The 23,347-nt window shown below is 41.0% G+C and overlaps 1 protein-coding gene across 6 annotated transcripts; it reads left to right on the forward strand.

The window, feature by feature from the left end:
* The first annotated feature begins 2,987 nt into the window (after positions 1 to 2,987).
* On the forward strand, positions 2,988 to 23,314 carry afap1l1a (actin filament associated protein 1-like 1a). 6 transcript variants are annotated; one of them, XM_061280186.1, is made up of 21 exons: positions 6,781 to 7,002; positions 9,871 to 9,929; positions 10,056 to 10,139; positions 13,553 to 13,678; positions 13,753 to 13,836; positions 14,237 to 14,316; positions 14,715 to 14,850; positions 15,183 to 15,278; positions 15,359 to 15,573; positions 15,903 to 16,082; positions 16,255 to 16,338; positions 17,287 to 17,359; positions 18,011 to 18,118; positions 18,187 to 18,398; positions 18,503 to 18,648; positions 18,727 to 18,796; positions 19,272 to 19,389; positions 20,373 to 20,543; positions 21,429 to 21,604; positions 21,670 to 21,795; positions 22,024 to 23,314. In XM_061280186.1, the coding sequence occupies exons 4-21, from the start codon at positions 13,555 to 13,557 to the stop codon at positions 22,048 to 22,050; spliced, it is 2,226 nt and encodes a 741-aa protein (XP_061136170.1). In that variant the 5' UTR covers positions 6,781 to 7,002; positions 9,871 to 9,929; positions 10,056 to 10,139; positions 13,553 to 13,554; the 3' UTR covers positions 22,051 to 23,314. The 6 variants fall into 6 exon arrangements, with proteins under 6 accessions (XP_061136187.1, XP_061136170.1, XP_061136179.1 ...); XM_061280195.1 differs by lacking the exon at positions 10,056 to 10,139; XM_061280203.1 differs by lacking the exons at positions 6,781 to 7,002; positions 9,871 to 9,929; positions 10,056 to 10,139 and adding an exon at positions 2,988 to 3,198.
* The last annotated feature ends 33 nt before the right edge of the window (positions 23,315 to 23,347 follow it).

The raw sequence follows: 23,347 nt of genomic DNA on the forward strand, positions 1-23,347 counted from the left end.
TATTGCAAAGATCCGTCCGATCCTCTCGACCGGTGATGCGGAAACTATTATACATGCGTTCGTCACGTCGCGCCTGGACTACTGTCATGTACTATTTTCGGGTCTTCCTAAGTCCCGCATCAAAAGTCTACAGTTAGTACAAAATGCTGCTGCAAGGCTGCTCTCTCGGTCAAGAAAAGTTGATCACATTACCGCGATAATAGCCAACTTACATTGGCTCCCGGTCCATTTAAGATGTGACTTCAAGGTTCTTCTATTAACCTATAAATCACTGCATGGCTTAGCGCCTTCATATCTCGTCGACCTAGGAGTTCCTTATGTTCCGTCTCGTAACCTTCGTTCGCAAAACGCTACCCTTTTAGCAACACCGAGGGCCAAGAAAATGTCTGCAGGCTCTAGAGCAGGGGTCACCAAACTACGGCCCACGGGACCGTTTAATCCGGCCCGCCAACCCTGAACAAATTGTATTATTCAACTTTTTTTTTGGGTCATTTTGCCTGCAATGACTGCGTTTCCCCAGTAGATGGGGAAGCGGTCGCCTGCGCATTTACTACCGGAAGCCGTGTTAGAAAGCTCGGTACACACTCACAAGTGCGTGTACGGACATGGCGCACCCGCGCTCTGTTTGTATCAGTCCCGAATTTAGAGCGTGGGCTGTGACGACAGCATTCTTGTAATTCGCGCGCTGAGATTTCAGATGCAGTTTTGCGCTCAAGCCACCCACAAACCTTCCCCTGGAATCCTTCCATTAAAATGAGTCGCCCAAGGAAAAGCAAGGTGGACACAGTGGCGAGCGTTTAAAAGAGAGTGGCCAATTTGGCTCGACGTACGCGACGTGACGTTCAGCCGCATGAACGTCAACATCAACCCGTCACAGATCGAGGTAAACGGACCAACACCTCGGATCTTGCCTAAGAATTGCCACAACAAATTTTACTCCAGACTATGACGCACTAGCAAACTTTAACAAAAAAGACAGCGGTGTCTACAAGCCTACTGGAACTTACAAAAGGATTATAAGGAAGGAACACAAGAACTTTAAGGGACTGCTCATATACGTCAGATAGATTCTGCTCTGATAACTGAGCTGAACTTTTATCTGTTAAGATTGTGCATGGCACAACAGAAAATTAATGTTCCATGTTTTTTTTTCTATGAAGAACCCAGAGAGTTATTTAATTATTATTTATTTCCTGTTTTTCTGTGAAGAACTCAGAGAGGGTTATTTAGTTATTATTTATTTAATTAATAGTGTTATTATTTGTTTCCTGACTTTTTTTCTGTAAAGAACCTGGAAAGGGTTATTAAATAACCGTTATTTGGTTATGTGTGGGTTTCTGGAAAACAATAAAAATGTTAAGCTCCCCTATGATCGTCACACTTTTTCTGTTACAAACTGAAAAGGTTATGTGGCCCTCACAGGAAAAAGTTTGGGGACCCCTGCTCTAGAGCATTTTCTATTCGGGCTCCAGAGCTTTGGAATGCCCTACCAATGGATATTAGGACTGCTACCTCAGTAGAAACATTTAAGACACGTTTAAAAACACATTTCTATGACATGGCCTTTAACTAACCTGTAGTGGCCGATTCGGCTGGAGTTTGTTTTCTCTCCCTCTCCACCCCCTCCCCGCCCCTCCCCGGCTGGGGAGGTGGTTAGGTGGCACCCATGCTGACAGCGGCTATCTGGATTCTCGTGGGCCAATTCAAGATGGGGGAACTGCAGCTCAACCTCCTCGAAGACACTGCCAGGACAATTGAGGGCTCCTTCGGCAGCCCTTTGCTCTGACATGGACATCCACTTTTTAATGAATTGATTTTCATATTGTATCATTTGTGCCCTCTCTGCATCCATTTCAACCTGGTGATCCTGAAAGGGGGATCCTTCCATCTGTGGTCCCTTCTCAAGGTTTCTCATTTTCCCCTGGTAGGGTTTTTTTTAGTTTTTCCTTGCCCTTTTGGGAGCATAAGATCAGTGGATGCTTTGAGAATAATTGTCAATTTTTGTCTATGTGAAGCTCTTTGAGACTGCTTGTGATTTAGGGCTATACAAATAAACTTGACTTGACTTGACTTGCAAGATTGATCCGAAGGCCATTTGGTACCGGGGTGCACAGAGATCAAACAAAAAAAAATCCTCAGCTGCGGTGAAATGTGCATGACAGCATCCAAACAGAGACTGGCCTTTCCTTCTCTGCTTTGGTTTGCAAGTTGAAGTAGCGAACAGAAAGTTAAAGTAAGAAAGTAACAATGACCGAAGATGAAGCTAAAGACGCAGCTTCAGCTATTTTGACAAGTTTGTGTGGCGTTATCTTCAGAAATGTGGATTAAATGGACTCATTTTACAAAGTATGACTTCAAAATCAAGCAAAACAACAATCTTTGTAATCATTTGAACAAGTACCACACTTCGTGATATGAAATTTATAAAAATGCAGCCCTGTCCATGAAGCATCCACCACTTAGCCACGACTTTTTGCTGTAATGCCTACAAATAAAACTGAAAGCCTTTCCATCTAAAGCAATAGTTCTGAAGAATGGAATGTAAATGCCAGAGGCTGATTTTCAATCTTAAACTGAAACAGTCAGGTGAGGCTGTTGTCAATCATTTCAGATGAAAATTGTGTTTTAGCGCACAATATTCTCATGCTTCTACTCTACTCAGCGTGAGATCATTGCTCTATTTTTATGATAACCCCAAGCATCTTCCTGAGTATAATAAAAACAGTGGGAAGAACATACTTTTCCCCTTCCCTCATTAATTTGTACATCCTTCCGACTTTTCCAAACATGTTCCACATGTTTGCATCACAAGCTGCTTACCTCCAGCTTGTGCTTGCAATCTGTCAAAAAGTTGAGTAACACCCAGCTCTCTCTACGCCCATTCATGAAGCTCCCATTCAAAAAATGACGGGAGGTACTGCACTTTACTTATGGGTGGGGATTTGTTGCTAAAAACAGCCTTACACTAATTGCTCATACTATTCTTTTGTCACTTTGTTGAATTAGAGCAGAAGAAACAACTACATTCAGTTATATCTCGAAAAGGTTCGAGGGTCACTAGAGACAGTACGGTAAAAGTGGATGCACGTCAGCTGACCGGAAGAGGAAACAGAAGGCCGGAGGTGATATGTGATGTCATCAACAGAAGGAGGAAGACCATCTCCATAGGGAACACAGAGGCCCTGCACATGCCATCTGGTGAGTGCAAATGTCTAGCATATTGTTAGCAGCATAAAGAATTCCATTTAATTCACTGTTTATGACAGGGGGACTATTGAAAGTAGCATGGAGATTTGTGTCTCCTTTATTGGATGTAAAGCAGGTGATTAGGTCATTAGATTATTTGATATAAGAATAGTTGGAGTAAATTGAAATTGCAGTTTAAAGGCTTGGGTGGGTGGAAAGGTTTTTATTTTTGCCCATGCTAAAATTTCTGATATGTTAAAATGGATTGTATCCTTTTAAATTAATAATAAGAATTATTGATGTAATCCATATATTTCAAACAAGTGTGGAATCTAACAAAATGATGATGCAATGTTTTAATCACTATATAGAACCCTTTTTATATTTGTTTTGTGTATTTCATTCATTCATTTTGTATTTTCACAAAAATATTTTCATCATATTTACTTCCGAGATCGCTTATCCTTTTCAGAGTTGGTGACAGACAGGCAGACAACAACCACGACTGGTTGCCAGTCAATCATAGAGAACATTATTTTTCTTTAAATTAGATAAAACAAATGACTTTTTATATGGGGTATTCACATTTGTATAGCCATTTATTTTCCTACTGTTTTGCACATTCAAACAATCACATCTACAAACATTTGCATCAGAAGCAAACCCAACCTTCTAAATGTTTTTCTTGAGAAAAGTACCAACTATAATAACAGAGTGGTAGTTATCTACTTCGCCGTGGAATGTAAACGCCAGAGGCTCTTTTGACATCTTAAAAGAGAAGCGAGATGCAAGTGTCAATCAGTTATAATTGAAATACATTGTATTGTCATTTTTCAAGCAGCAAATCTCATATATTAAAAAGCTTTCATACTAGGTTCATCAGGTCCATTCACTTATTGAGATCATTCTTCATGAAAATAGACTTTTGGGGGGAGAAAAAACACCAACACAATTTCTCATCACCGGTGAGCTACTTTTTCGAACGGGGCTGTGGGTCACTCATGTACTCCTTGGGGGCGACTTGTGACCGGCAGAGAGAATGAAAGGGATAAAAACGTGTTTTAAAAAGACGTTGGGTTTAAGGCAGCAGAATGTACTGTATCAGCAGTCCATGAATGCCCAGACATGTCGTCTAGCCACGAGATGAGAGCCGTCATTCTTGCGAAATGCCTGGAATCTGAAGAGTAGACTGGGAGTGGACTGGTGGCACATGCTGGTGAGACAAAGCATTGTTGGCACAGCTTTTGCAATTTTAAAGAACATCTGGCTATCCAGAATCCCCCCCCCCCCCCCATTATAGGATCCAGCGCATAAAGGATTGGTGTTCTTGTAATGTTACCTTGTCCTACTTGGGTTGTGATTTGAGTTAAGCAATCCGAACAAAAAGTAAAAGAGTAAAGTCCACTTCTGCTGTGCCTTTTCATGAAAATAAGCTTTGTTCACATCCTGCAGACCCCAGCACCAAAGTCTTGGACCTGCAGTGCTCTTTCATGTCTGATCAGGTTTGAGAATGATTGTTTGTCCTCCATGTCCAAAGACAATAAGGAAGGAGGGGGGACTTCCAAGAAAAGCCCTGCCGTTTTCATTAGACATAGCTCTCCCAGGGAGATGCTTCTAGACTGTCGGACTTGGGTTTGTTATTGGGGTTTGTTATTGTGAGTTGCTTAGTATGACTCAAAAACATGACATTTGGTGTGCCCAGTCAGTCTTCAAGGTAAAGTGTGTTTTGTGGCCGAGTTTGCTTTTGCTGTCCCTCCTCTGGCATCCATCATCTTGTGAGTTCACAGCTTTACTATGGGGTGCAGAGGTCACATTTAGTCACAACGTGGAGCAGTTTTGAAATACCATAACAGAGTTTATCAGGGCGTGTCTGGTATTTGTCACGTTAAACATAAATTAGGGTGATTTGTAGAAAAAATTGGAAACAGGTGAAAACCTTATACTGTATATTATTACTGACGCCTTTCGGTGAGAAATTCCCCTTGCTCTCTCCCAAGTTGTTTTTCGTTTTCCATTTTGTTCTTTGCAAACTCTTTGTGTGCCTGAGCTGGCTGCCTCCCTCTCCCAGTCTGCCAAAACAAGATCAAAGGTCATTCGAGGTCCTCTGAGGCTGAAACTGTTGTAACGCTTTTGAAACAATGGATGAAAAGAACAACAGTAAGTATAGTAAGAATATGACACATTGCCAGTATTCTTTTATTTCCTCAATAAAGTCTTCCGCTCTTCTTGACACTGTGGAAGATTTAGGTGTGTGTTTGTGGGATTTGGTTTATCCTGTCGGAAGGATTCCTGAAACACTTTTTACTAGCTGAAAATCACTGTTCTGGTTCAACCCAAAGGTGTGTTTACGGGGTTGAGGTCAGGGCTCTAGTTGAAGTCAAGTCAATCTGGACCAAATTTGATCCAAACAAGCCTTTAAAAGTGCTCCGCTTTATTGATAGGGAAATTAGGACACTTGTAGGACACCTAGTAAGTCATGGACACATTAGCAGTCCATTATTTACTCTATTTCACTGAATGCTATTGCGGCATTTGTATTTATGCCTACAAGTCCAGGGGGCAGATGAAGGTTTGGTCGACTAAACCAACATAATAGATAGGTGAATATGGTAGCTTTTATGTACTGGTTACAAGCATGATGCTAACCTGTTACGTAATAATATGGTTAGTGGGTCCCTTGTTTATAATCGCGCTAGCCTCTGGTCCCAATACAATGCAGCGGAATAGTTTGCGCTGAAATGACAGATGGTTTGATACAAAAGAAAAATGTGAGTTGAGAACATGAATGCCGTTAACTATCTTCTTCTAAATCGGGATTATTTGATTTGTTGTAGTTGTGAGATTGTTGAAAGTTTAAATGCATCATATCCAGTTGAGGGAGGACTTTGTATCTGAAATTGGCTTACAGTATTCTTCAAATGGGTGGGGAAAGTGATATAAATGGGTCTCTGTCAACCTTTTGCTGAAGAAGTGGGGAAAAATATTCAGTGCTCAGAATGATGTCGTGCACTTCTTTAATACCCAAAATATTTTTGGGATTTACACTTTCTTGAACCTTATTGGATCACGGGAGGTACATGTAATGTGGCCAGTTAACACTCGTGAAAGTTTTTGACTTCTGCAGCAAATTTGATAATTGGCAAAAATGTAGGGTAAAAGTATGCGTAAAAAATGGTTGTTGAGGTTATTTATTGTTGTGTGCTGGAGGGTTTTTGACTGTCACCTTTGTGCCGATGTCAATGAAGGCGTGTTTCCTCATGTCGGAGCCTGTATGTCTGCCTGAAGGCAAGTAACTTTGAAAAGTTCCAACTTGCCTCCCCTTCAACAGACGAAAAACATCTCAATTCGAAATCATCACTTGGAACAGAACTTTATCTAACAAAATAAGACATATCTCGGTTATTATGTCAAAGTGCAGATTGGGCCTAGCTACTGTACTTTAAAATAACACAGGCTGAGAGAAAATTGCAAATACTAATAAAACAAGTAAAAACAAATAACTGGTTGAGTCTTCATGAGTGAGAGACTATCCTGGGTGCGCACACACACACAGCAGCTCCCCCGCCCCCCAAAAGAAAAGAGAAGTGGGCAGATGGAGGGAGGGAGTGTAGAGATAACAGATCAGAGGGAGGAAGGGAGAGGAGGGACTGTGATTTCAGCAGCAGGCAGGCAAGCTGTAGCTCACCTCCACCAGTGATACGGACACAACACCCCGGCCTTGACTCTGGAATATTTCTCACACTATCGGCTAGTTGTATGAATGAACGTCTCTGTTATCTGGGACCATGGTCGGACTCTCAGCCACTGCTGTAGAGGGTAAGCTTTGCCTAATGCTCTCTATATGCTGTATTCCAAGCTGAATAAAGGGTAAGAAATGTGGACCTTTTTGTTACAAACTATTGAGAAGCTTTTACAGTGCATGCAATGCTCTGGGGTCAACTTTGTTTTTCATTGTAATGCAGAACTTTAATACATTCTAAGCCATAATCTGTCTTTTTTGTTGTTTGTTGCGCAGGGTTTCTTGGAATTATTGTAGAAGTTGTCTTAATTATGTTCCCGCATAGATGAAATTCTTGTTAGTCAATAAAGAAAGTAAAAACCACAGTGGTCACAAAAATAACTGATGACAATGGAATTTTCCAAAATGCATAGTGAGAAGCCACAAGGGTTGTTTTTGGATTGATGAAGCAAAATTGCATCATTTTGACCCCCAGTCACAAAAAGTCTATGTATACAGAAGTTGAAATGAGGCATAAAACACAAGGGGGGGGGGGGGGGGGGTAATGTCTGCTAATTGGAGGAGTCTCTGAGGCTGCTTTGATTGCATCCGGCGCAATGTATCCTTAATTTGGGCAGGATGCAATGAAGTCCCAAAACAACATTCTCTTGTGAAATGAGCTGCTCAGCGTCTGATAGGTCTGTCTCAGCCACAGGGCAAATTTTCTTCAACAGAGAAACAAATTGTTGAATTGTCAAACTTGTGTTTGGTGTTAAGGTTAAGGGTACATTTTTTTTTCTTACGCATACTTCATTGTTTTTTTAAGGAATTCCACTGGATGACAATTTATGAGCAGTTGCTAATTTAAATAATTTATTCAGAAATCAAGAGCTAAAGCATCATCTCACTTCAATATCCTTGACACTGAGGTGCCACCAGATGGGGCCAAATCTATAATGTTATTGATTTAACTTTAGCATCAAAATGGCAAACAAGTGAGCTGATATGTTCCCACCAAATATATGAACTTTTCAATGCAATTATAGATCTTTTCAAAATAATCAACATCGGCCCACGTTTGGCAGACTATTCTATTAGTCTCTTATAAAAGTACTTATATTCTGAATTTGAACTTGAACATGGTAAAAACATGGTCATGTTTGCCTAAAAATCCGTGCTTCTTTTGGCCACCTTTTGTTTATGTTGTTCCACCTGTTCCACTTGGCTCCCTCCAATTTGCAGACCAGTGGACCAGAGGTATTTCTAAACTCATTTGTGAATAGATTTTTCTTCTTAGTTTAGTTAAATAATTTTTATTTACTTATTTTTATTTGCATGTTTTTATCCCTAATTTTCTCTCTGTTTAGAAATTAAATATTGAAAGGCAAAGTATTTGTAAAACAGTCAAATGTTATATCTTTAATTCATATAGTTGTAGGAAGCGACAAAAAAAAGAAGTTAACGTAGTTGGTATGTATTCTCAGAATTAATCTGCCAATTAATTGGTAATCGGTTTTGTTGTCTTTCAAATATCAGTATTGGCATCGGCCATACAAAGTTTGTATCGATCAGGCCCCGAGTTTTTTGTAATAGACCAACACAAGAAGATCTTGTGAATCTAGTGAATGATTAAAAAAAAAACAAGCACCTCCAACCCTTACCCCCAACCCCCTATCGTGTATCGAACTGTGATAAACAAGACAATAAACCCAAACAGAAAGCCAGAGTGGAGTTTGGTGTGGAGAGGGAGAGAAAACAAACTCCAGCCGAATCGGCCACTACAGGTTAGTTAAAGGCCCTATCATAGAAATGTGTCTTTAAACGTGTCTTGAATGTTTCTACTGAGGTAGCAGTTCTAATATCCATTGGTAGGGCATTCCAAAGCTCTGGCGCCCGAATAGAAAATGCTCTAGACCCTGCAGACATTTTCTTGGCCCTCGGTGTCGCTAAAAGACTAGCGTTTTGTGAACGAAGGTTACGAGACGGAACATAAGGAACAACTAGGTCGACGAGATATGAAGGCGCTAAGCCATGCAGTGATTTATAGGTTAATAGAAGAACCTTGAAGTCACATCTTAAATGGACCGGGAGCCAATGTAAGTTGGCTAATGCTGGGGTAATGTGATCAAATTTTCTTGTAGCAGCTTTGCAGCAGCCTTTTGTACAAACTGTAGACTTTTGATGCGGGACTGGTCGAGAGGATCGGACGAATCTTTGCAAAACCTTACAAAGGTGAAAAAACGCTATTCTGGTTATATTCTTAATGTGCTTTTGAAAGGAGAATGTTTGGTCAATTGTTACCCCAAGATTAGTTATCGCTCTGAGTGATAGTACGGTTATCTATAGTTATAGTGGTTTCCTTAAATAAGTGTTGATAACGAGTTGGACTAATTATCAACGTCTCAGTTTTCTCAGTTTGTACCTACTACATTCTACTACTACAAAATACCTCTATTTTCTTGCTGTCAACAGTCTCCTCACCAATCAAAAATCCTCATTGTGTCCATGATTCTCGTTCTACATTTTTTTATTAGCATTGGTTTTGTCATCAATTTTAGTTTTCCTGGCATGTACTCGTTTATTATTATTAAAGTTGTTCTTTGGCCGTTCTATCCTCATTTTCCTACAGAGGTAACAATTTCCAACTGACAGCAGTGTGTCTCGATCCATCCTTTAGCTTCCATAACTGCAAGGTACCAGAAAGTGTTAAGTCTCCAAACACGTAACTAAACTGTGAACTGAACTAAACTGTGGTGCGTGGTGTTTGCTTGGTGTGTGCTTTAGTAATGCTGCACTATTGTGAAAGTGACTGGCGCCTTACCTCAACTAATTGGGAAACTTGGGAAAGAGTAACCAAATTCCTCTGTAATTAGATGGAGTATGCGCAACAATATTGTGAAACTGCTGAATGACTGAACTGTCACCTAGGACAAATGTCACTCATGCGTGTGTCTGTGTAATTGCAGTATGTGTAGGAGTGCAGCAGACTCTGCAAATCCTATTAAGGAGGAAAGATTCAGCTGAGGTCAGACTATTTTCCATATCAGGGTTTGTTGGGTATGTTAGCACAGGTGTTCTGTTTGCTGACGGGATTCAATTCCCAAATAAGCACCAACCTCCTCCACCGCTTCTCTTTCCTTAATCCTTGCAGAATTGCTTGAGACAAAAAGAAAAAGTCTACGCTTGCATCTCTATTCATGGGCTTCACTTTGCAGAGTCTTACACTATCAACAAGGTGAGGAATGTGTGTGGTGTTTACCAGCAATTGTCATACAAGTGAGAGGAAGTCAATGTTTGACAGAGGCTAAAGCTTTTGAATAGCTCCAAGCATTCCTGCCAGGACAGCAAGAAGAAGAATGACTCTTCTTTTTTGGGCTCACATTACCATGCTGCCAATTTTAAGTACAAAACATCCTGTAAATATTTTAAGTGCCAAAAATTTCAGGCTGGAAAAAGATGTAGCGTTGTACACGTTTTAAGTAAAAGATGTAACCCTACGGCTCACTCTGGTTTTCCTCAGGTGTTCCGAAATACGAATACACATCTTGAAGCAGTCGCAGTTTTTAGTAAACGTCCTGTTTTCAGTTGAGATTTACCTTAGAGTTGTTATAGAGTAGTGGTTCTCAACTTTGTTAAAGGTACCGAACCCCACCAGTTTCATATGCGCATTCACCGAACCCCTCTTTAGTGAAGAAAAAAATAATAATTCAAATTCAAGACAGATGTTTTTTTTACTGGTGCATAAAATGAGCCGCGCATGAACGTCACCTTATTCAAAGAATAAAACCAACACAATGCATGAACTCACAACAAATGACATACCAGCCAAATCAGTGTGACTTCTGCTGTTGCCTATGCAAGACCAGTTCAGATATGCGTTATCACGAATTTATAAATCAGGTGTGTTCAGACCTCCGCAGTGGAGGCTCTCCCGAACCCCTGAGACCAACTTACCGAGTCCCTAGAGTTATAGAGGCATATGACTTTGGATTCAATGGTAATTTTTACGTGCACTTTCTTAGTGTTTTGGTGTTCTGTGTCAATGCAGCACCAATTAGTTTACTAGATTTGATTTTGTGCTGACTCTGGTCTAAATGTTCAGTGAATTAATCACAATGTGCATAGAATTTGATTTTTTTCATTCTTTCCAAAGTTAGGGGAAGCACAATTTCAACCCAGAGCGACAATCTAAGCAGCTGGAACATTTGGCAAAAAGACAGCTTTCACTAGGCCAAGTGATCCGAGTCATGAGCCTCCCAATCCCCCTTGCACAGTGAATCGCGTCATAATGAGCAAGGTCAAAGCGGCTGATCCATGCATGAATCACTTTTTCATGCCAACGTTACAGGGAGTGCAAGTGTGGTTTTAGTACAATAGAAGGAAATGCTTTTACAGGAGCAGTAAAACACACGTTACTAGCATGTAGACACAGTTCTATTTGCATTTCGACTGGAGCGTCCATGGCCCATTGTTCAACCCAAAGGAAGACCTACCTCAGGAAAGTATGCCTGTTGCTGTTCAGGGTGGGAACATCTTGCTCTCTCAAACCATTGAGAAAAGTACATTGCTGTTGACAACTGGCAAAAGCATTAATGATACACTCGTCAAATTTGCACATACACACACGCTGAACCTATTTATCATCCCACATGTGTGTGTGTGTGTGTTTGTGTGTGTGTGCATGTGTGTGTGCCTGCTTACTCGAACAGGTCTTATTACCCAACAAAAAGTTTTTTAGCTGAGGGACTGTCCGATGGCTGACCCCAACAAGATGCATGGTTCAGCAAGTCTATTGTGACTAGACTGTGAAAATGAATCCGGTAGCAGGGAGGTATGGCTGGTGGCTGATCAAAAGTCAAGTCAAAGTCAGCTTTATTGTCAATCCCTTCATATGTCAAGACACACAAAGAAACCGAAATTCCGTTTCCTCCATCCCACGATGACGAGACACAGTACACGATAAACATACAAGTAGACGACACAAAATAAAAACAAGACGGCACAAACAATAAATAATGAGGCATTTGCACCAGATGCTATCAGTTTTGTAGTGGCACCAACTGGGCGCAACATTAGGTACACCTGTGGAATTTTAACAAGAACATTACAAAGATGCTGACTTTTTAATTGACAAGATTATTAAAAAAAAATCACAGTAGTCTTTGCACGATCAGGATTTTGTTAACGATCACTGCCCTAAAACTAAAAAAAAATATCACCAATCCCATCATGTCAGGTCAATTTTCTTATAGTTGTTGCCAATTGAAAAGCATTGTGAAAAAGTAATTTGCTGAACCGATTGAGCGTAAGTATAAAGTCTGTGTAAAGTCTAGCTAACAGTTACAACTCAACACAGGTCTTTGTTTTAAAATCGTAGTTACTCCGTACTGGGCGCATCAAGCTGTCACATTTTTGTTACTTTTTTTCACCTATTGGAGCAAATGAGAGTGCACTCGCGTACCTAAATATATGTCTACTTGGGATTTTGAGTGAACTAAGGCATTGATGCTACGTCAGATGTGAATGATGGAGACTTGCTAAAAGGAAGGAATCTTCACCTGTATCATTACCACACAACAATGTGTGCAAACAACATCTGTGGTCTTTTTATTAGACTTTATTCACTGGATTGAAATGTGTATGTGTTGTGTTGTCACCATGACAACCAGCCACAGTGAGGAGACACCGAAGTACAATGGAATTTAAAGGATTCAAAATAGAGATAGGTTGAAATGTGGCTCTGTTTTCAACAAGCGGGTAGCAGAGCATCTCACAGCATCAAATGATTTCATCTGTGCATGCATGCCTTAACATCGCCCAACTTCAAGATAAAGATCAAGTCTACAAATGAAAAGCTTGGCTGCTGCATCATAAATGTGCTCTCTAAACTGTGATTCCTGCCATTATCTCATATCTCAGCAGACTGCCAGAGCTTTTAATTCTGCCTCATCAATGTTTGATTAAAATTCGACTTGGTTTCCATTGTTTGTGCAAGCCATCTTTCCAAGATGCTGGCTAATAATGATGTTGCTTTCTTTTGGTCAGAGGATTCAACTACTTGTTTTGCTCCCTCCAATTTTAGCTTTCTCTATTTTAATGAGGAATTGCTTTGCAGACATCTGTCCAGTCACTCAATTCGTGTATTGTTTAGTCTGGCTCTTCTCAGAAGAGAGAGATGTTCACAGATTGTGAGGGGTTAAGGGTTAAACAAGCAAAATATACTGTGAAGCAGTGCTTCTCAATTATTTTCTGTTACGCCCCCCCTTAGCAAGAAGAAAACTATTCGCCCCCCCCTCCCCACCGTGACTATCCTAACTTGTCTTGTAAGTCGTAAAATGTTGCACTGTCGCAAACGTCACAGAAGTAACAATGAGAGCGCCACTGCCCCCTGCTGGGAAGATGCGCAATTACACTTTATTCTAGTACTGCAAAAAAAAAAAGCCGGTTCCCCAGGGTCACACGCGCCCCCCCAGGTATAGCACGGCGCCCCCCAAGGGGGGCGCGCCCCACTATTTGAGAAGCACTGCTGTGAAGTAAAAAGAAGCAGCTTGCATGCATTGAATGCTTGTTTAGACATCTGTGCCCGACCTTTGCCCTCTGCTTATATTTCATCTCATTTCGCCCTGACATTTCATCTCAATATTACAGCAATGGAGCAGTTAGTGAGTGAGCTGAGCGCACTCCTGAAGTTGCTGGATCAGGAGACTCTGAGCTCATCAACGCAGGAGAAGAAGACTTCAGTGTGGAACCTCCTGCAGCAGATACAACCATCAGGTCAATAAAAAGACACCTTGAGAGAAACCTATGCATACTTTGCAGAGTATTTAACTGAGCCTTCTTTATTCCAGTTTCGGGAACAGACTATATCTATGTGAACTCAGCAGTGTACAGGAATGGCACCAGCTTTGTGGAGTCACTCTTTGACAAGTTTGGTGCGTTTTTATTCAGTAATTTTACAGTACGTAGGGCCTACTTTTGTATTTAAAGTGGAAGTCAACCCCAACATTTTCTTTACAAATATATGTTCTACATGTACTACTAACTACTCACAACCAATCACGACTCACCAGTTTTCTGCAGCCAAGTTGTGATTGGTTGTGACCTGAGACTTTTGGCAACTGCGATGTCATTATCAGCCAACAGCAAGTGGCAAAAATGGCTGCCCCCTGAGATCTATAAAAATGGGTGGATTTTGCCCATTTTTATTCATATTCCACAAACGAAACATTATTCAGAACACTGTGTTTCGATTAGTTGGACTGCACAAAACATATTACGAAGATAATGTAGGGGTTGACTTCACCTTTAAGCATGAGTTGTTTTCATTTCCAGACTGTGAACTTGGAGACCTAAAGGATGTTACGGACGATTTGAAGCTAGAAAAAGACGCACAAAGCGAGACTTTGAAACAGGTCAGTGACCTAATTTCTTGTACATCCAAATGTAAGTTTCAAATAACAACTGGGTTAGTTTTCTACATGTAGGCTGGGATGTGTGACTTTCCACATCATTTAAAATCTATGCTACTCTTTCCAGCCTTTCTTTTCCAAAACGAACTATGTGAGCAAAGATTACGATGTGTAAATGATTAAGGAGGCCTGAGGGGATAAAATACAATGTATTCCATGTAGCGGGGTTTCCCACATGTTCATCGCACGGTAAGGAGAGATTTAGGGCCTGCTACACCCAGGGAATCATTTTTTCTCTGTTTCTCTTTGATGAAATAGCTCCTTTGGTGGGGAACAAACAAATCGCTCATAGTTATTGATGACATTTAAGATGTACTGTATGTTTCTGTCTCATCTTTCAGGACTGTGGAGACTCCTCAGCTGTGCATTCAGCCGGCTCTCCTCCCCCTCTGCCCACAACACCTCCTCCTGAGGATTATTATGAGGAGGCAGTGCCACTCAGTCCAGGCAAGATGCCTGAATACATCATAGCTAGAGGTAAACATCTTCCTTCTTGACTCAACTTGTCGCATTTGATTGCTTTCCAGTAAGCTCTCAAACATTATAAATACATTTAATATGATACATTTAACATATATTATCAAATATTTTTCATTTGATTTAATTTATTGAACAGATAAACACATTACACTAAAGGTGAAAAGTTTGGAAGAAAGAAAACTAAATCAATATAGTTCAAAGCAGTTTGTGTAGAGTTGATAATAGGCAGACTTAGTCGATTCATGTGAACCAACAGTTGAGTTTCAAGAAATGTGGTGTAGCAATTGTGAAATGCCTATATAGTAATTAATCCTTTTTTTTTTCTTCAGTTAGACCTAGCCCTCCCACTTCTGTAGAGGATGGATATGAAGATGCAGACAACAACTACCCAACTACTCGCATCATCTCCCATCGTAAAAACTCCTGTAAATTAATAATACATAATACCGGCATCCAAATGTAATTCAAAGAAAGAAAATACCGTACTCTGCCTCTGCTCTCTCAGATAATGATTCTGATGCTTTGAGTAGCTCTTATGAGTCATATGAGGAAGACGAGGAAGAGAGGAGTCCCGGTGTGCAGCTGACACATCAGTGGCCCTCAGATGAGAGCTCCATGCCCCCAACCAGGGACTGTCGGATCTGTGCCTTCCTGCTACGCAAGAAACGCTTCGGCCAGTGGGCCAAACAGCTCACGGTTATACGAGAGAATCGATTACAAGTGAGCAAACGCCAGAAAAACAAGAACAACAACAATGTGAAACATTGCGACAACTAGTACAATCCTTTACGATCCAACGCATGTGTTGAATTGAACTTGAAGAATGTGCTATTATTGTTGTGGTAGGAGTTTGCAATGTGTATTTCATTGACACATGTCCTACGTAGTTTGGGCCACAGACAGTTATAATAATAACAGGATTATTGTTAAATTTGATACTTCTCAATTGCCACTGTTAGATCTAATTAGAGCTGTACCTAATGATGTGGCTGTGAGGTTCCAATATTTAAGAACATTTTACTATAATCTCTCTTATGTATCATCGGCAGTGTTATAAGAGTTCCAAGGATACGTGTCCCTACGTGGACATGCTGCTGCCCCAATGCACTGTGGTCTACGCCCCCAAGGACAGTAAACGGAAGAACCATGAACTCCGGTTCACCTTACCCAATGGAGATGCTCTGGTTCTGGCCGTGCAGAGCAAAGAGCAAGCGGAACGATGGCTCGGGGTAACTGCAACATGACAGTAAATGTGTTTACTCTGATTGTCTACTCCAGTTGGCATACACTGCTTTGGCCAGCCTGAGTGTGAATACAATAATAATGTTGACCGTCAATCATATTGACAGCCCCTGGAAAAACAGGGTGGAACTTGTTTGACTTTGACAATTATCCCTGCAGGTTATCAGAGAGGTGAAGGGCCAATGCACTGGGTCGGAGGTATCCGCGTCCCACGTCATTCTGAGGAAAACCGAACTTGACAAGGTGTGTCAAAAGGCCATGGTCACTGTCATTTACGCCCACACATTATCATTCCTTTTCTGAGCTGCGGTGAGAAAAAGTCAGCAGCAAGCAGCAATTGTATTGACACCATCAATTTTCCTAATCGATTGTATGTCAAAACACAGCACTACCTGTGTTTGATTGGCAGAGCAAAGGCAAGATGTGTTATCTTAGTGATTGCTAAGACGCCAATAATAGGGCTGGGGGTGAGTCAGTGTTTGACTGAGTACTACCTCTTCAACGTTCACCGATATCACCATAAATTAATGTCAAGGAAGGGAGGGGAGAAAAGCAGATGGAAAATACTGTCCGAAACATTTGTTGCGGCTCCGAGTCACGACGAGGGGCAAGTTTTGGTTTCCATGGGTGTTTTTATTCCTCTTCAATGTCTCTCCCATACAGAGCCGCCTTTTTCACGTCCGCACGCGTCTTTCCCGTGCGCGCACGGAGCGCGGTGGTGCGTTTATGGGCAGTCGGAGAAATCAACGCCAACAAAAAAAATTACATCCAGCCTAGTTAAGACCATACCAAAGACTATAAAAATGGGACCCATTGCCTCCCTGCGTGTGTGACGATCATTGGGACTTAAAAAAAAAAAAAAAAAAATTTTTTTTTAAAAAATTCATAAAAATTGGGTGCGTATTATAAATGGGTACAGGCTTTTTTCCAGCATCAGCATGCCATTTTTAGGGTGCGTATTATACATGGGGGTGCACTATACACGGAAAAAAACGGTACTTTATAGAGACAGGACAAGTGGAACAGGAATTGGAGTTGTTGGTTGTGCCCATGCACAGCTCACTAACACCAGATTACTCTGGAATGCTATCTAATAACAATCTTGCTTCAAAAATATATTTGGGTCATCGAGTAGAAAAGTGTCTCAGAAAATAAATCCATTTGTTTGGGTGCATGTGTGCCCTTTCCCAGAGGTTATCTGCAGAAAGGAACAATTCAGATTCAGATGTTGGAGTATCAACGGGGGAGAACTTCCGAGAAAATAGTGAGTATAATGTGAATGGAGCTACGCTTTTCTGTTTTGTTTTGTTTTCAGTTTAACAAGTTTGGCAGATGCAGCAGGCTGGGAATTGCCTCTTGCTGATAACTCAATAAGAATGATACACTTCCCGGTCAAAAGGTCAATACTGGGATTTTACAAAATCTCAGATCTACTGTATCTTTACAATGTAAAGCTTGATGATATGAGAGACATTGAAGCTTTGTTTTTGAGGGCGAGGGCTCAGATGACTGCCTTTCAATGCTGCCATGACCTTGCGCTGGATATGCAATATAGAAAATGCATGGGTTCTACTTATTATTCTTTCTAACAAAGAAACCAACAAGATTGAAAACTGGACAGCAAGTTTTTGGCCAAATAGAATCGAAAAACTTTCACATTGATGTAATTTGATGTAATTAAAATTCAGCAGTAAATAAATGTCACATTGCATACCCTTGCATGAATGAAACATGTCCCAGTAAGTGTCACCCTAAAGGTCATCAGGAAAAGGTTGCTTATTGTCACGTGAAATTTTTACTGTGTGGGTGTTATTTAGAATTTAGATTTAAAAATCTCTCATCAGTGAATGTTTTCCAATCAAGTACTGTTTCCAAATGTCAACCAAAAGCATCTCCAATGCTTTGATTTTCAAAGCAGGTAAGGTGAAGCGTGGTGCCTTAGCTGCAGGTCGAAAGATCACACGCATCATCAGCTTCTCAAAGAAGAAGACTTCTCGAACAGCCTACACCGACCCTCGACAAGGTCTGTGGCTGCTTCCACGTTTCTCTTTGCGATGACTCGGAGTTCATTCGTTATTTCTGTTTGCACAGGTTATCTGTCAGTGCTCATCAACCAAGAGTGGCAGGAGCACTGGTGCTGTGTGTGCAGAGGCTTCCTGCATTTCTACCATGACAGAGGCGACCATCAGACCTCCTTGCCTTCCCTCCCACTGCATGGCTGTGAAGTGGTGCCAGGCCTGGGACCCATGCATCCCATTGCCTTCCGGATCTTACGAGCAAGCACCACTGTGGCTGCTCTGGAGGTGAGAATTGTTTGTTTGACTGCGGCTTTTGTTCACCTTCCAACCTACTTGAGGTTTAAAAGAAGTGGCCCCTTTCTGATTGAATATGTTCTGCTTATTTCCAGGCAGCCAACTCTGAGGACCTTGGCAGATGGCTCGGGGTTCTCTTGGCAGAAACCGGCTCCACAACAGATCCCGAGTCTCTGCATTACGACTGCGTGGACGTGGAGACCATTGCTAATATTCGCAATGCTGCTCGCCATTCCTTCCTGTGAGTGAAACAGTTTTAGTGGGTGCATTTGAGACCCTTCTTTCTTCATTTCTTCTCCACTCTCTGCTACTTATGTAGATGGGTCACATCCTCCGGAAGTAATACAGACTTCAGAACATATGACGAGGTCCCAAATGAGGATGTTCAGGTTGGTCTTGCATGCACAGAGATGAGCGCACGTTTCTTTTGAAACAAGAATAAGCTGGAATATCATGAACATTTTTGTCCATATTATCATATTTCATATCATATCATATTTATATTCAAAAAGTAACTACATATATAGATTATTTTTATTAAAAAAGTAAGTAACTATGAATTCGCTTCACACTAAAATGTTTCAGGATTCTGATTTTCGTGTGTGCGTGTGCGTGCGTGTTTATGGGAGTGAGGACAAACAGTCTCCATAGTGGTGACAAGAAGGTCACTGCAGTTTAACACCCTTTAAACTCACATCGGTCTGCTGACATGAGTTTAAACACACGCTTCTCACCGCCTCCACCCACACACACTTGGACACACCTCCGTTGTCAGAAGTCAATAAATCCAAAAGTGGGTTCACTACATTGATGAGTATGTAAACTTTTTGTTTGCATCCCTCCCTTCCCTGTGTTCTTCTACAGCAGTCTATCGAGAGCTGCCGGCAGCAGTGGAGGAATCAAGGCAAGTGGCAATCCAGTTTGTCCAGCAGGGATTCTGAAAAAAACAAATTGTTCAACTCCCTCGAACGAACAGGTTCAAGTAAGTGTTTTTTGGTCGAATTCCCGCACAAACTAACATTCATGGGTCATGGCCATGCTTCTGGCTAGTTTAAAGGATTTGAACTCAAAACAGTTTTCAACAGACCAATTTAAAAACCGTCACTTTGCTGTTTTGTGGCCTGCAAAGGCAAATAACTGGATGTTTTTGATTCCTTTTCATGTCACACCGAAACGACAAAGTATCTAAATTGTCCAACTTCATCACTGTTGTTTTGTTTTCTTTGCTCAAGATTGATGTATTTTTGAAAAACTGTGTTGGTTGCACCGCTACTGTAGTAGTATGCTACACAAGATTTAGAATAAGACCAGTGGTGAAGCAGTTTTTGAGCTGGAATCTTCATATAAAATTTGTCCAGAACCTTATTTACGAAGTTATCATGTAAATGTGTCCAACATTTGTCTCATCTGACAATTATTGCTGGCCTCATAGATGTCTTACAGATGCTGTATCTTAATCATAATCCCAGATGACACTCTCTGGTGTTTACCAATCCCTTCTTTTGTCATAAAATAGAATGACAGCTTCTATCTGGCTCAAAGTCCAGTATCCAGCATCTTCACTTCCCACTGGCCGCTCCCATGTGCGTCATTGTGTCCCTTGGCTGCTCTCCCACAAATTGAGATGAGCATTCTCGGTTTAGCAACATGATATTGGCGTTGTCCTTTCTTTCTCTCTCAGGCCTGTGCGCTGACATTGCGATATTTCAAAGAAGGACTGAGCACGCTTAGTTTGACAGCTTCAGGATGAAACACGAGATTTATTAGACGCATTAGATTCGCTGTCTCGCCTTATGACCTTTACACCAGTGTGTGTGTGTGTTCTGTATGTGTCATATGATGTCGTCATTTTAACACTGTGGTTGAAGAGGAGTCCTAGGATTTTTTTTTTTTGCTTTGTTAGTCGTTAGCAAAGATAAAACAATTCTCTTTTTTACCTCTCACCTGAAATCTCTGACATCACAGATTCTAACAACCAGTATGGAAGGTATGGGAAAACACGAGCGGAGGAGGATGCTAAGCGGTACCTGAAAGCGAAAGAAGAGCTGGAAAAAGAGAAGGAGGGAATTCGGCATAACCTCTCAAACCTCCGACAGGAGAAACGAGAGCTAAAGGAACAGCTGCAAACAACTTCTGGTAAGTAAAAAAGATCAAAAGTAAAGAAAAATTTCTGTGTTTTGGCCATTATATCCATGCAGTTGCTCAGCTTTGCTTAAACTTGGAGGTTGATATCCTGCAAAAGCTTGCATGTCGAATGGGTCTGACCCAGCTGTCTGACCCCCTCAAACCCAGATTATTTTAGAGTGAGTGGGAATGCAATTTGCCTGCAGGGATAAAGAAAACATCAACAACATAGCATTCCTCACTGATTTATTAATTTCCTCAAATTGAATAGCCAATGTTTTATTGTGATGGTTTCAAGCCCAGTATCAGTATAGTAATGATGTAATTGTTTTGTTTTTTTTTTACACATAATGATTGACAATTGTATATAAATCAGTATTGCCTACCGTGGCTTGTACACTAAATTATTATGGTAGTAAATCTCCTTTAGGATACACCCAATCCAACTCAACCTTAAACCTCCTTTAAAGTTGAGTTGGATTGGGTTGATTCTAAAGGAGATTTACTAGCGTAATAATTTATGATATTAAGAATAAGTCAATTTCTTTCTAAGGTCATAGCCCCCTGAAGTGTTACATTAATAAATGTTTGACAGTGCCAACCATAGCGTTAATATATGTGAGATGTTGGTATGCTTATCATTGCACCAGATTCTTTGACTAATTTACACATCTCATTTTGTGACCAGTGCTAAATTACTCAGAGGTGTGAATGTGAATGCGAACAGTCCAGGGGCTACCCTGTCTCGCCCAAAATTCAGTTCAGTTTACCCGTAAGCCGTGACCCTAGCGAGGACAAGCCATAGTGAAAATGATTAATGCTTTAGGGTGACATTAAATGATACAATTATCCCACTTGAATGATAAAGGTTCAAATATTAGATATGTGTGTGGACAGAGAAGAGATGTGTCCTCTTGAAGCAGCGCGTGTCCCAGCTGGAAGAAGCTTGTCGGGCTAAAGAAGGAGCGCAAGTGGACCTGGAACTGCGACTGTCCCAAGTCAAAGAAAACCTCAAGAAAAGCCTGGCAGGTGGAGTTCTTGGTGCCCCTGTGGAAATTGTCCCTCCCGTCAAGGTATTTGAAATGGAGGATCATTTATCTTTACCCATCCTTGTTTACAACATGTTTCTTTTCTGTAGGGGTCCAGAAAGAAGACACATAATATCTACAGTGACACCTTACCAGTAAACTGTGCTGCGGAGATGCGCAAGAGACCGCCCTCTGTGTATGCTTCATCGTCAGGAACTGTCATGCAGAAGGCAAAGGTAGCTTTCACTCCCTGTATGCACTTCTGCTTACAGTGAGCAAATGGTGCAAATGATTCGATCCATATGAACAATCAAAAAACAAAAAAATATGCCATTGTCAAGTGGAAGGTATTTTTCAACATTATGTCTGATGTTTAGGTTGTGCGGTTCAACTTTTGTATTATCTTCTCTGTTAATGAATGTGTTGTGTAATAACTACACCGCTTGCCTTCTGACTTTTTGCAGGAATGGGAATCAAAGAAAGGAAATTAAAGGCAGAACCTTTAGAAGTACTTGCAGTAAATGGAACTGATTACAGGATGTAACCGTTGCAACCTGCCAACCTGCTGAGGAGAACTTCTCACCAGCATTCAGAAGCACAGATGCCCAACGAGTCGTTGCAATGAAAGAAATAGCCACTAGATGGAGGTACGTCCTCTATAATGCTCTTGACCAACTTCGGCGCCTGAAAGGACTTGACGATTCAGAAATCCAAAGACTGTCTTTCAAATTTTCAGCTTTAAAAATGTAGAACTTAATGTGGAAAGCACTAATGAGATAATTAGAGTTTTGGAATGTCGTAAAGCGTAGTCCAATGTAAATAGAAGTTTATATTGGCTCAGGTGGTTGTGGTTTAATATGAGGAAAGGCTTGTGAATGTGATGTGGACTGATAAAATGATTGGAAGTAGATCAAGTCACAATGTGCCTTTTCATCAATGTTATGTTTTTTTTTTTTTTTTACGGTGACTGTTTCGTGTGTTTCGATCTTTGTGTATAGTTCTTTTGTTTGTGTTTTCGTAAGGCTTCGGACAGAGGCGTAGCCAAGCCGGGGCGAGCCGGGGCGGCTCCCTGCGCCCCGGTTGAAAAAAATCTAGCTTTTTCGATTCTTCATTTTCATGACGTTTTTTTCTTTCGGTCTTGCGCGAATGTGCTTGCGCTATTCTACGTGCGCGATGTTATCCATTCACCGTTTGCCTCCCGGACCCGGATGTTGTTTTAGCGATCAGCGAACGGCGTGGGTGATGTTAGATTTTTTTTTCATGTGGGCGTGCGCCCCTACTGGAAAAATTCCTGGCTACGCCTCTGGCTTCGGATAGCGGAATCATGCCATCTTTAAAAGGACACACTTCACTAGATGTGCTCTTAGTTTAGCTTCTAAATACATCCTACATAATTTTAGATTCAGCTTAGGCCATAGATGAGCCATGCATCAAGAGTTTGGATGCAGAAATGTAACTCACTCCTGTCAAAGTAGGGAAGTCTTACCTTTTTCATTTACCTACAAAACCTGTGTTGAATTTTGCACTTTAAGATTGACCTGGGTGCGGACAGAACCTCAAAGTCATTAAATTGATTCATGCCATTTATAGCCATGACGTTTATTTTAAAAAGATTACGATGCTGATCTCATTCAAAAAGATACCCAATCATTGAATGCGTTTTTCTTTCTTCAAGCAGTGTTGTCTTTCTACCTTTTTTTTTTATTTTCAGATCCCTGCCTGCATATGCAACGTCATTAAAAAAAGTTTTAATGATTTTTAGTCTTATTTAAATGTGAATTTGTTCGG

This window comes from Syngnathus typhle, linkage group LG1 (assembly GCF_033458585.1).
Source record: "Syngnathus typhle isolate RoL2023-S1 ecotype Sweden linkage group LG1, RoL_Styp_1.0, whole genome shotgun sequence".
In the NCBI taxonomy this organism is placed as follows: domain Eukaryota; kingdom Metazoa; phylum Chordata; class Actinopteri; order Syngnathiformes; family Syngnathidae; genus Syngnathus; species Syngnathus typhle.